General features: G+C 37.6%; 1 protein-coding gene across 2 annotated transcripts in view; it reads right to left on the bottom strand.

Annotated features, from left to right (window-relative positions):
- The window catches only part of ITSN2 (intersectin 2), an 86151-nt gene that overhangs the window by 17806 nt on the left and 53773 nt on the right, over positions 1 to 14572 (bottom strand). For both annotated transcript variants that reach the window (XM_010584270.1, XM_010584269.1), the window contains exons 19-28: positions 13885 to 14006; positions 11427 to 11602; positions 11032 to 11176; positions 10354 to 10559; positions 9478 to 9542; positions 8386 to 8552; positions 8021 to 8066; positions 7711 to 7832; positions 5872 to 5968; positions 4565 to 4756 (exon numbers count right to left, since the gene is read on the bottom strand). In XM_010584270.1, coding sequence (XP_010582572.1) covers positions 4565 to 4756; positions 5872 to 5968; positions 7711 to 7832; positions 8021 to 8066; positions 8386 to 8552; positions 9478 to 9542; positions 10354 to 10559; positions 11032 to 11176; positions 11427 to 11602; positions 13885 to 14006 — 1338 coding nt within the window. The remainder of the gene's footprint in view (positions 1 to 4564; positions 4757 to 5871; positions 5969 to 7710; positions 7833 to 8020; positions 8067 to 8385; positions 8553 to 9477; positions 9543 to 10353; positions 10560 to 11031; positions 11177 to 11426; positions 11603 to 13884; positions 14007 to 14572) is intronic.

Below are 14572 nucleotides of genomic sequence, written 5' to 3' on the forward strand. Positions count from 1 at the left end.
TGTGGGCAATCCAGAGACTATTCGGATTTCAACCTGGAAGCTTTATCAAGCCTGACTGACATTCACCAAATAGTTTTAGAAATACAAAATGACTGTGTCACTATGAACTAAGGGATTGATTTTGTATTTGATCCTAGGTAAAAGGGATAAAATTCTGGAGCTGTTGAGTAAAATCTTAGAATAAATTATTAATCTTCATGTGTTAAAAAATGAGTGTGGACCTGCAACACCTCAAAGCCACTGATACCATGAACTCTTACTCCACAATCATAAAGAGAAGTTACTTGGCAATAATAGAGAACTTCAAAATGTGTCGTCCATGTATAGACATAGAAATGCATCTGCCATGAGCATGTCAGTTCAGAAGTTGTTTTTTCACTATAAACACCCTTGAAAATTGGTCAGCTTCATTCATTAGACAGTGGTGAACAGGAATTACTAACGATCTTTTGTGCATGGAGATAAACTTCTGGAAACACAGCTCCTTGTGTTGAAAGGACAGGACTTGCCTCATGTCTCTAACGTGTCGCATCTACAAGAAAGGTTGGGGAGGAAAAAAAATAGGTAGATCTACTGGTATTACCATAAACATCAAGTTTGTACCTAAGGAAATGCACACCGTCGTCACACACATGTTAAGAACAGTCTATGGAGAAAGGATCTGTTCCCAGTCTAACCAACTTTTGCCATTGCACTGGCAGAAGGCAGAGAAGGCAGGTTTAAATGGAGGAAGGAGGTGCTTATCAGGCTATGGGGACTACCTGGAGCTCACGTCAGAGCACATGAAGGAGTAACTTAGATGCCTGAGGAACTGCAGCAATGCTGGGCTATGAAAAGAAAAAAGAGTGAACAGAAACAATAACTATATGTGCATTAGAGTAGAAAGAACTGGTACAATATTCAGCGCTGTGAAAGACCAGTCTCACAACAGGAGATGAGGTACCTCAGATAAGGTGAACTAGAAGCCTCTGCACACTGAGCATAGGTATGTTCACCTGGCTGAGTTGTCCAGCTCTCGGCAAGAATGTCTCCGAGAGGTGAACAGATCTCTAACATGAAGAGACATCCAGCAACCAAGTATGCAGATGTAGCTGGAGCATCCACCTTGCCTCCATCTGAGGTACGTGAGGAGAGAAAATCTCAGCTAAAGAAAATGTAAGGACAAGGCTCAGACTGGTCCCATGAATAAGAAGACAAACTGAAAAAAGGTGTCTCGCTGAAAAAGCTAACACATAAGGAGAGAACGAGTTTCTATGAGCAAATGTTTAAGGCAGACGAAGACTGGCTGAAGTGACAAAATTATCTCCAGACCAGGCCAACGGGAAGAACTGTAAAGGGGTAAGTACACCCTGCCTACCCCGCCTTACACATCCCTTGTGAAGAACAGGAAGAAAACCTGGTAGACATGTCTTAGACAGGTACTGCCAATACACAAAAGATCTGACCCTGAATGGTTGAGCAAGCACTCAACAAAGAACAGAAGATTATGCATATTCCTTTACTTTAAATCTGTACCTATTTATATTTTGAAACCTTCTGCGTATCTTATTTATCCTTTATGATGACTTCTGTGCAAACATTAGAATAAGGGCTATTAAAATGTCATTAAACATGAGTAAGTCTAACCATCACCGAGGTCACTGAGAGCACAAGACTCAAGTATTTTGTGTTCTGCAATCACCAGGACCCAGTTGTATTTAAGAGACCTGTTGAGAGACCTATTACATGCTTCATTGATTTTTTTTCCTTGCAGAGACCCTATGCCAGATGTGCAGCTACGCCAACAAGAAAAGTGATCTTGTCAGCACAGCTTATTCTGTTCAAAGAGCTATTTCAGCAACCTAAGGAACATCTCACTGACCTAAGGTCCTTCTTTGCTAGGGAAGTTTGCCATTACAGCCATAACTAGTAAGTCCCAGAAAAGACTCTGGATACAAAGGTGGTCCATATAACAGAGTTTAAATTTGAGGGAAAAGCAGAATTTTCCTAAGCTGCAAACCTATTTGAGTAAACCAAATCTGCCTGCTCCCTTTCAAATACCATCACATTTGACCATCTAGAAAAGACAGTGGGAGAAACTGCTATTCTTCAACAGAAACATTACAATACTCAGATTAACAATTCTTTAAAATATAACAACGCATTTCTTAAATTATATTCTGTCGTATCTCTAAGCTGATCCCTAGAGGGCCACATCAACATTTCTGTGGGACAATTTCTTAGTGATTTCTCAAGAATACTAGTGACAGTTTCTGCGCTATATTTAAATAAGAGCAAAAAATATTTTAAGGAAATCCAAGGAAGTTTGAAAGTTCCATCAGTACATATTTAAATATTTCTCTCATTACAGAAGAATGGTACAGCACTAGCTTACTGCTAACACAACTTAACTAGCTCAGATTTCACACCATACGAAAGTAGCCCAGCTGAAATAGGTGTAACGATATTTGCACAATGCTGCACTTGAGCTTAACAAGCCATGCTGGTTTTGAGCAGGCTCTGGACTTTAAGCAGGATTTCTCCTGAATTTTCCAAATGCATATGTTTTAATATCACAAAAGAGTGGCAAATTCCAGCACAGAAGTGATATACAACTTAGCTTATTTGAAATACTCAGAGTATTAAATTAAAAAAAAAAAAAAAAAAAAAAAATTCAACATACTCTTCATTCACCAATAGGTGGATTTTGTTAAGTGAGCACCAGTAGATCTGCTTCATAGCAAACAGACTACTTCTTAGACAAAAGTTTAACGACCAAGTACAGATGACCTGGGGCACATCTGCTCATGTGCACATTTGCTCATCTGACTGCCACTGGCTGACATTTGTCAATACACTTTCAAAGGAAAATTCTGTTCACACAGCCACAGTTTGATGTGGATAGAAATATTTTTACTCCACAACACTGAAATATGAGAAAAAGCCTAATGACATATCAGCAAACAATGAGAAAAACTTAATCATCATATCGAAAGTTTCCAATTACAACTTGGTCTTAGCACTGCTTTTGTTGGAAATTAGTGGTAGATGTTATCACCCTGCACTCATCACATTCAGCCACATAACTCTAAATGGCAACACAGTTGGTGTGATAAGCTAGTATCTCTATAATTTTTGAAAATTCAGAAAGTTTTAATATTCAGCCAGAGTCTTAATTTTATAGCCCATCTGGATTTAGTCCATACTATTTCTTCAAACTGAGACTTTGTAAACAAACAAAAAACCCAACGACTTTCAAAGGATCATTTTAATGATTTAGATATGCCTAATCAAAAGAATGTTAAGTTCAATCTAAATGCTGAAGTTTTCAACATCACAGCCACACCGGGCAGAGGCATTTAAAAAAAAAAAAAAAAAAAAAAAAAAAAAAAATCAATGCATTACCAAAAATGTGAGCACAGATGTAATTTAGCTAAAAAAAAAACAAAACAAAAACCCCCAAAACCTCAAGAACAGTGCATACTCTATTTTGCCCAGAAGTTAACCAGGGAAAATATTTTAACTTTCCAATCCAAGCTGCACCTTCATTATCGAGTTTGTGAATTGTTCTGTAAGAACAGAACTATGTTGAGCAAATCTTAAGTGCGCACTGGTCCTACACACTAGCTATAGGCTATTAAGAGTGAACCTCAACCTGGATGCGTATTTTTATACTGAGAAAACTACAAATGACACCTAGGGAAAAAAAACAGGAAGTGAAAGGACAAGGCTTGTTATGTCAAAGGAACAACTCTGACATCAAGATAGATTCCCAAACCCATTGATGGCATGGGTTGATATAGAAGTTGGTTTAATCACAGTGCCGCTGGATGAAAAAGCTGAAGGAATAAAAATGGTGGTAAATTTATCTGGGGAGGGGGGAGCAAGAAAGGAGGGGGGGGGGCGAGGGGACACAATATCAGAAACCTTTACTGTGTTTACATGCAAAAAAACAGCAGAGAAAATTCTGACTGTCAGATAGGTGTATATTCTAGCATTCAGTTCTCAGCCTGCCGCTGATAATTTTCAGCTTAACATGTTTTGATATATATCTTGTTTCTCAGAACTGGATGAGAGCTGGATTGCTGGGAGCCAGGACACATGTATTTACCGTAGGATAGATCACTTGCTAATGCTAGAATCTTTTTCCTCTCCTTTCTATGGTTTTTACTTAACTGATAAATAGTTTAAATACAAGTTAAAGATGACTACAGCAGACATTTTTTCGTATTTTATAAAAGTCAAGCAAGTTCTATAATCAAGCACAGTTTGCCTGCACTGACTCCCAGTCCATGTCAGTTATCAAACATCAGCATCTTTAATGGAAGGGGAACAACTACCAAATCTAATATTTTTAGGTCACCCTAGCACTCTTACTATCATGCACTGGCTGGTTGGTAACGTGCTGGTTGTTTGTAGGTTAAACAGAAAAGTATTTAAAGTACTTAGTACTACTGTAAAGTATTTAAAGTACCAATAAATTCAGCTGATGCCTGGAACTCCAAATTCCAAACACAAAGCAAAAGAATAGCAATGCACCTTTGAAATAAAGTAACAAAACTAATAAAAAATAAAAGTTGCTTACACTGCTGACTTGGATCAGAATCCGTGGTCATCTTCACGTAGTTTGAGGGGAAGAGACCTGTCACACCACTGATTTCTCCTTGCCACCAGTCAGCATCATCTTTGCTCAGTACATTAATAAGCTGCCCTTTGGAGAAACTGAGCTCATCTTCATTGTTTGCCATGTAATCATACATCGCTATCACTTGACACACTATGAAGAAAACCCAAATATAGTAGAACACTGTTACACAAGTATTGAGACTGTTTTTGAGTGTTTTACATAAGCACAGGAAAGAAACAACAATTTCACATACACTGTTACATAAGAAAAATGCCACATGATCTTATCTTGATGTGGAACTGTCCTCCCTTTTCTTTTACTTTTTTTTTAATTGGGCCAGGCAGTAATATTTATTTCCACTTTATGTATCTATGCACTTACACAGTGAATTGATTCAGTTAGTATAGCATCTATTGACCTTCTAAACATTTTAAAATATAATCAAGTATGCTTCTATCTCTTTTACTGGCTTGAAAAAGAAAGATAGTTTGATTATCTTATAGCTGATACTTGTGAGAAAAACATGGCAAAGGCAGAGGAAGTGTGCATTAGCTAATCATGAACTGCGAGTTTAGTCAAACGGAAGTTTTGTCCAGTAATAACCAGGAAGCTGTTGTATAAGCAAATCATAGCTGTGGAGAACTGCACAATTTAAGCATGCAGAACCAAAAATCTCCTTTTAAGTGAAATAATCTAATTTGTACCTGGCCAATCAAACGGAAAAATCTAGTGGAAATTTGCTGCTTAGTCTCCCTCCTTTTAAGGAGCAGTGCATGTAATTCCAAGGTGTTTGTCAATGATTGCTAGTTTTCTGTAAGATTTTTGCTAGCATTTGGAAACATGGAGTTTCCAAATGAGAAGAGTGTGGCTCTTCAGTGCATTCAGCAAAACTAAAAAGCTCTTGCCGTAGAAGATGGACTGCTGATTCTCACAGATTTCTGGATATAAACATCTTTGTATGACTGAGCCTTTCTGTTGTATGGTATGTAGAGGACTGTATATGCTAGGGAGGGACCCTATGAAGAACTGTTTTGATTAAGAAGTTGGGAGATTTTACCTTTCTTGGACAGAGATAAGAGCTGAATGGACAAGTCTGTCAAAAGACCCGGATTCTGACTAGGACTTTACCTTCCACAGCGACACCACAATCAGATAGGGCCATTAAACATAACATTACAATAGTTATGTAATTCAGACTAGTATCTGAACAATTGAAGCAGTTACATAAAATACTCTAAATGAAATATAAAGTCATTTTTTTTCACCTGAGGGAGCAACAGATGTGGTTCTTTCACTGCTTGGACCCAGTAATTTCACATGGCTGGCAGGGAACCATCCTTTCTGTCTCTTTTTCCCTCTTGCCTGTAAATGTTTAAAATGGTTATTACACAATTAAGAAACCAAATAGTCTATAGACTGGAAAAAATGCAACAAATATGTCACACAGTTTTGCCAACGAAAGACAAAAAGCCAGGCTTCCAAACACCAACTAAATACTAAACAGATCTTCAAAGGAAAAAATCTGGCTAAAGGATGAAAAAAACCAATTCAGATAAAGCTGCACCCTAATATGTTCTGGCAAATGTATTAATCCAAAATTTTAAAGTGCAGCTTATTACCTCAGTGCACAATTTAGTTGCAGGGCTGAAAATTCGCTCTATGAACATTCCACTTATGCATCATACAAGGAGTCTCTAATAAGATACCCAGAACAGAGGTAACAATTACCATAAGCTACTTTTGAAAATCCTGACCTAAGTATTTGATATCATTTCCTACCTAGTACAGCATGTGAGAGTTTGAAAAGGATTTCTCATTTTTTAGTCTTTTGCATTTTTAGTCCCACAGGTAAAGATGATCCCTGCACACACTGAAGAAACAAATATACTTCAGAGTGCACAAAAAAGTCAGGATGTAAAAGTGAGCATAGATTTTAGAAAGCAGTAACTGCAGACTGAGCTCTATTACAACAAAAAAAGAAATTAAAACTAGCAAGAACTGACAATTATGTATCTTAGTTTCCATTCCCCCACCTTCTTTTTTTTTTTTTTTTTTTTTTTAAAGCTTCTTCTGAACCAGCACTGGGACTACTTTCCTTCAAATATAAACTATTCATTGTTTTCTGTGTTTATTTATCTTTTTTGCACATACTATCAATGAATTTTCCACTGCTGTTAATTCACAGAAACTCAGTGCAGCCATTTCTCAACTTGCTCACTGTGATCTCTCTTCCTGTATCTGTAAAGCAGGCTGGTTTTAAAAACAGATGCTGAATAGTTAGCTCAGCTCTGTTCTAACTGTTGGAGGGGGAAGATGGGTGTTAACAAGAGTATTCACTCAAAACAGAGTGTGTGCGGCTGTAGAATACCTTGGGAAAGGGCAATTAAGTGATATTAAGAGGACGGAACTTTCTATTGTGCTGTTCAATCCCAACATTGGTAATAGCATTCAGCATTGGAAGTAATATGTCCAAATTCAAGCTAACGCTGCAGATTCAGCTAGAAGTCAGCTAAAGAAAAGGGTAACAAAGAGACATTATAAGGTCATGGTTTAACTTTTTGCATTGGTTGCAAAGGTGAAGGCTATTATGGACAAGATCCACGGGGCTCCAAAAGTCAAAATATCAACTGTGGTTTAAGAAGGTCATGTAACAGTACCCTCAACCCCTGGGACTAGAAATTCATCACTAGGTGGGGAAAGGAGAAAAATGGGAATAGCAACCTTCACAATAAACTAGCTTCCAACTCCAACTTCCAAGAATTCCTGTTCTTTCATTAGAATAATTTTACAGTGTTTTACCAATTAAATCCTAACTAATTTATTAACTGTCAACATCCCTCTTCCCCCTCCCATGCATATGTTCATTGACAGTTTTAGTATTTTCTGTGACCAACCCCCCTCCCAAATCAAAAAACAAACAAAACCCCCCAGCAACCCAAGGTTTAATTAAAAACTTTTTTTTCCCCCAAATATGGTTTATATAAGGTGAAAATAACTTTCTAGCCAGCTTTTAGAACACTATGCTTAGTTGTTTTCTTGAATTAAACCCAAGACCACCTCCTTGCTGTTCATGAAGTCACAATTATTTCTTCTTTAATAACTACCTGCAACTCTCCTTGCCACCATCCACTAGCATTTTTCTTCAGAATAAGTATTAGTTGTCCAGGAGCAAGACTAAGCTGTTCAGTTCCTGATGCAGCATAGGCAGTAGTAACCTGAGCAATTTCTGAAAAGATAATGTATTAATTGCATTTGTTATTTTTTCATTACAGGAAGAGCTAGATCCACAAAAATATCCTGGTACGTATCTTGCAGCTAAGCACGTTAGCCACCATTAAAACACTGCTATGAACCTAAATGCTCATAGTCACTTAAATTTTTAACATTTAGGACTGTTTCTTATCACACGCTTACCGGGTTTCTTATTTATTGTTCCAGTTTTGCCAGCATTACTAGAAGCCTACAAAGACACAAAAATCATCTTTTAGTATGCAATAAAAACAGTAGAGTTTACATTAACTTCAAGCATGTAGACAGAAAAGCACGTGGAGATTTTAATTTTGAGCCTGTATTTAACAAAATACCATCATGTATGGAGAGACAATGTGACACTGTGGCTAGGGCACTGATTTAGCACTCAAGCTACCTAGGCTTTTCCTTTCTGTCAAGCACATTAAGCTCTGCTTAAAATCACTGTCTAAGAGCTAGGTATCAATACTAGTACATACAATAAAATTGAGAGAAAGCATTGTGCATTATTTCTTAGAATATGAACTCACTTCTTGATCCTTTGGTCTGACGTAATTGGAGGGGAAGATTCCAGTTCTGCCATCAATGCTCCCGGTCCACCATTCCCCTTCCTTCTGGGTCACTAGGATTTCCTCACCTTCCGTGAAAGTCAAGTCACCAGGCTCAGAGCTTGAGTATGAATAGAGCGCAACATACTCTGTGCAAGCAGCGCATAAAGGAGGAGACAATAGTTTCAGATAGGAGGATAAAAGTATATCAGATGCAAGTAAAGGTATCTTTGGTATCAGTGTTCATCGGTGTGTTCATAACACAGCTCATGTCTTTACAAGTTTGTGACTCAAACTACCTACTTTCTTGATTGTAATCACATCTCGCCTTGTGCTTACAACTGTGAACTACAGGTATACAACTTTGTACAGATAGATGAATTTGGCACAGTGAGAGTTACTACCCTATGATCACCCTGCAGATCAGCAGAAGCCTGTAGACCACAGCTTGAAAAACTCATCTCTTGCATTAAATATTCCACCCTACTTCTGTGTTTCAACAGCAAGCATGTATATTCCACACCTAAACCTGATTAAAACCATTCTTATCTAACACAGCAAAAATGAAAAACACAAGTGGAATTAAAGTATAATTGGGGAAGCATGAAGATACACTAGATGAAAAGGCTTAGAAAGTGCTTCCCACAAATTTTTCTCCAGAAATACTTGTTTTCTCTACTCCCTACTGATTAAAAGAGAATGATCCACACTTAGGAGACTGAAAATCCCTTCTCATGTCTCTACAGTATAGCATAATACAGTAGAGAACAGCAGGAAGAAAACTTGGCTTATGGATATGAGACATATTTAAGTTTTCAGAAATAAATTAATGCTTGAACAAAAGTCTTAAAAACAAAACAAAAACCCAGGCTTATGCTGAACCTGAATTAGTTATAAGCTTTACTTAAGTTCCTGTTTTGGAATTCTTGTATCAGTAGCTCAACATTTGCACTGTGTCTTTTGGACAAGCATTAAAAGGCCTGCTCAGAAACTCTTCACATATTTAAGCTTATTCACATGCCATTAAACAGAAACAGACTGTATCATTAAGTAGCGCATTTCATGCTGTCTTACCCTCTCCTGCTGAGTAAGACTGCGTATTAGGCTTTTTGTTTACAGCTGCATAAATAGCTTCTGGTCTGCAGAAAGAAGAAAGGGTTTGTGTAACTAAAAGGCTGATCAAGAACAAATCTCTTTATTAGGATGAGACTAAGCTCACTTTTGTTATCTCAAAGTTGGTATTGCCTCTGAATTAATTGCAAAGACTTTCTTGACTGTCAAACAGCAGCAGGTATTACTAATATTTAAGATATGAATGGTGTCCAAGAGCACACCACTTCAAAAAAAGAAATGTAAAGTGATGAAAGATGAGAAGATATATTTGCAAATTATGCTATCCAAAAGAAGCACAAATTAAATATTTTGTATAAATTACTTTTATCATAACGCATGGAAAGAACAATTCACACTCCATGGTGCAGCCATCCCAGCAGTAACCAGACTTTGAATTATTACCTGAACAGTTATCTTGCAGCATTAGAATAGACATAATGATCTTTCAAGTAAAGAAAAATACACTACTTCTGCAAGATGTGCCTTACAAGCTTACAATTATTTGTAGGTCACTTAGAAACTGGCACCTTCAAAGGCAGAACACAAATACACTGCAAGAGAGCTGACTCGGTAATGAACCAAAACAAAGCCTGGCACTTGATGAATAATCAAACTGATTTTTCACAGCACTCAGCCTTGGAAGACTGTCTATTTACACAGTAGTGAGCCCAACATTACTTGGCTTGCCAGAATGAAATAATAAAAGCCTAAAATGGCATGGTGTAAATTGTAAACGGTATTTGTATTCTGCACTTTAAAGCACTGCAGGAATTTTGCACTCTAAACCACCTCTTTTTGTAAACTGTTGAATGAAACAAAAATAAAAGTCACACTTACTCCACTTTCTTGATTTCGCTCCCAGGTAAGAGCTTAACATATGATTTTGGAAACCAACCCCTTCCTCCATGTACCTCTCCAAACCACCAGTTTTCCTGCTGCTCCAGGACAGTAATGATATCATTTTTTGAAAAATTCAAGTGGTTCTCTTTTTTTGCAGTCCAAGAGCAAAGTGCTTGTGCTTTTAAGTTCTCAACAGGCTGCCCCTGTTAAGACAGAAGTGGAGATGTTGATCGACCACACTCCCCAAACTGGTGCCAAGTGTTAAAAAGAAACAAACATACATTGATGTATCTTTTACTGAAGTTTAAGCAACTTCATTCCTAAGTGATGGCTGAATAATTTTTTTTTTCTATGTTGACGTATACAAGCTGTTAACTGAGGATCAATCTCTCAACTCTGTTTCTTATTTGTTAGAAATATCTTGCGTGTCTAATTACAGGTGAAAATTATTTTAGAGTTATGAAACATACCGCATAAGTCTTCTTGCTCAGGGGGCCCTGGAAACATATGGAATTATGTCAATGCACACTAGTGGAGCATTCAGACTAGCTTCTTTATCCTCTAGCCTGTTCAGTGCACCCACTATTAGAAAAGTTGTGTTTTGGTTTTTCTTTAAATCAGTTTCATTAACATCAATCTAAAATACAGCAAGTTCTCCACTCTCACACAATATACCTGTCCATGAATGGGTGAAACAGATCCAGGGGACACAGTGCGAGTGAAAGCTGATTTCTGTTGCCATGCTGTATTAACATTCAGGCTAGAAAAAGGTGTGTTTTGGTGATCAGATTCTTCTGCAGATCTACTTGGTGAAAGTGGTCTGCAAATTGAATACAGGCACATTTAACACATTACAATTTTTATTTAAAAAGTACCTCAAGCAGAATAACTTTTTTTTTTTTTTTTTTTTTAAGAAAAACATATATAAAACAGATACTTTCAGGTAGGTTCTTCAGTAAGTTTTGTGCATTTATATTTTAAGAACAAACACCAAATGAAACTATACAGCACATCATGCGTTAGCTAAATTTTGAAAAAGCAATTTTGACACAAACGTAACAAAAACTCACTCTGAAGCAGCTGAGGTAGTAGATAAAGATACTGTAGGAGGAAGTAAGGCCTTCTTAGGAGATACAGATTTTTCTCTTTCTGCTATTTTTTCTACATAATTGCATGGAAACCAACCAAAATGTCCTTGAAAACTCCCATAAAGCCAACCAGGCTCTCCCACAGTTTTTTCATCAACCTATGGACAGGAGGATAAATACAAAGAAAACACAATTAGCAGTGTGAAACCAACAGGGTATCTAGCACGCATCTAGTGTGTCAGCACCTGCTGGCACTGTGAATTGAGCAGTGTGAGCAGCACTCATACAGGGATCAGCATTTTCATTCTCTTCTCTTTCAGAACTGAGCTGATTTTGCCCTGTTCAAGAAACAAGGGTTATGATGCAATTGCCCTGATTTTAGACACAGGTAGAGACAGGCCTCAAAGACATTACATTCCTTCAAATGGGCCCCGAACATGCACATTGGGGATCATGTACTATACCTGGAGCCACTCTGGCTTGCCAAAAATTACGGTACAGCGTTGTATTTTGCTGAACACGCAGCCGAGAGGCGGCGGCTGGTGAGCCTAGCAGCACACGAAAACAACTGCTGCAGTTCTGCTTCCAGATATAATTGTGTCATTTGACTGCATCCAAAACACGTGCAAAAATTCTGTTATTTACTATATGATTAAGTATAGACCATCCTTATTCATAGCAATGCTGAAGCCTCCATTATGCTGCAAATCAGCAAACCGGTCAAAATTAGCTAAAAATTAGCAGGTCATCAAATACTATCAGCTAGTTAGCTTAGTTGAGGTTTGGGGTATAAGAGGAGGAGGCGGCAGCTGTTAGGCTATTTCTAAAATAAGTTATCAGTAGTTAAATGGCACAGTTAATTATATCTGAGACAGAAGCCAAAACAAAACCTACTTCTCTTGTTCCCTCTTCCATGCTTCATTGTTATGAAAATGCAAATAATGATTTAACACTAACAAACTGAAGGCTAATATTTGTTTTAATATTTTGTACCGCATTGCTTTGTAAATTCTCCCTTGTCACCTACCTGTATGACTTACAGTCTGAATGAGGAGGAACCATATGTACTTATACATCAGATACATATATACTAATTGTATTACCACAGTTTTAAATCAGTTTGCGCAAGTCCACCTGAACGCACATGCTTTCAAAAACATGTATGCTGACAAGTGATACAAGTACATGAAATAACACACATTTCAACTGATATGCCAGAAGACATTTCCAATGTTATGGTCCTGCTGTAATATTATAGACAGCATATTCAGCTGAATCCAGAAAAGTGCTAGAAAGAATAAACTACTAAAGATATCTGCCTGAGGGACCATTTATAAAGGACCAGCCAACAAAAGGCAGAGTCTGTGTTAACAACACATTAGAAAATGGTATTAAGATTCAGATGAACCTTTCACATCTACTTGTTAAATAAGTAGTTTTATTTTAATTCAAACGCCATTAATTAATAATTCATGCTTCTATTTACTATGCTGTCATGGTTTAACCCCAGCCAGCAACTAAGCACCACGCAGCCACTCACTCACTTCCCCCCCCCGTCCCCCCAAGTAGGATGGGGGAGAGAATCAAGAAAAAAAGTAAAACTTGTGGGTTGAGATAAGAACAGTTTAATAGAACAGAAAGGAAGAAAATAATAATGATAATAATAACAATAATGAAAGGATTGGAATATACAAAATAAGTGATGCACAATGCAACTGCTCACCACTGGCCGACCAATGCCCAGTTAGTTCCTGATCAGCGATCCCCCCAGCCCAACTCCCCCCAGTTTATATATACTGGGCATGATGTCAGATGGTATAGAATATCCTTTTGGCCAGTTTGGGTCAGCTGTTCCAGCTGTATCCCCTCCCAACTTCTTGTGCCCCTCCAGCCTTCTTGCTGGCTGGCCAGGAGAAGCTGAAAAATCCTTGACTTGGTATAAGCACTACTGAGCAACAACTGAAAACATCAATGTGTTATATCAACATTCTTATACTGAATCCAAAACACAGCACTAAACCAGCTACTAGAAAGAAAATTAACTCTATCCCAGCCGAAACCAGGACACAGGCTTATATTTCAAGCAGACACTTAAGAGGCCAACCTGTACATGAACAATGAACTGCAACAACTATATCACTCCTGATCTACTAATTTTAGAAAGTTTATGTTTCGCATTCACTACTGTTATCTTAAACAGATTCTCAACACCTCTATGATGCGTAAGATCCAAAGAAAGATTTTTTTGGGCTGAACTAATCCTAATGCCACCTGTTTAAAAAAAAAAAAAAGAAAAAAAAAAGGCAATCCAATTTAAACCTTGAGTAAGCCTTAAAACATATCAGCGTAATGTTTTTGACATTTAAGACCTTGTGTATCTCAAGGCTGGGGAAGGGGCGGCAGTGATTTTTGCAAGTTAAATGTGAATGGCAAATCTTACCTGAATTATATCCCCAGTATTAAAGCTCATCTCATCATGATTCCTTGCTTCAAATGGATATAAAGCTCTGTAATTTACCAAGGCAACTGAATTCCTAGACTCTGAGACACTAACTGCATTGCCTGAAAGGATAAGAAAACAAGTTACCATTTTGATACAGCTCAAACACATGCACTTAGTTGGAGCCCCATCATTCTAAGCAACATGTATGAACATAAGAGGAGAACAGTTCTTGCCCCAGACACTATGCAAGTATCAAAGGAGATCACCAGCTGCAGCAGGCTGATGGGATGCATACAATGCAAGAGTTTAACATGCCAATCATAGTAAATGTAACACAGACAATAAAATGCATTGTCTTCTGAAGCAAAAAAATGACATCTTTATCTTCTCATCTTTCCTTGTCAAACTGCTCTGGCTAAGCCAGTGCTTTAATATAGTCTCGTTTAACACAACTGTAATTTTCCAAGTTGAAAAGATACCACTGTTGCACAATAAGTGTTTAGCAGCATGGGTGAAGATTTTAGCTAGAAACCTAAAATAGCAAAATATCACGATTTCTATTTTCTTTGCGTCTCTGTTCTCCAAGTCTGTGACTGATGTTGCTAACAGTGAATGTTTTACAAGATATAGCTGAGGTTTGCGAATATCTTTCAGCACTGTTCTAATTTGATTCTTGCTGAACTCA

Source organism: Haliaeetus leucocephalus, unplaced genomic scaffold, assembly GCF_000737465.1.
Source record: "Haliaeetus leucocephalus isolate CR32 unplaced genomic scaffold, Haliaeetus_leucocephalus-4.0 Scaffold964, whole genome shotgun sequence".
NCBI lineage: Eukaryota > Metazoa > Chordata > Aves > Accipitriformes > Accipitridae > Haliaeetus > Haliaeetus leucocephalus.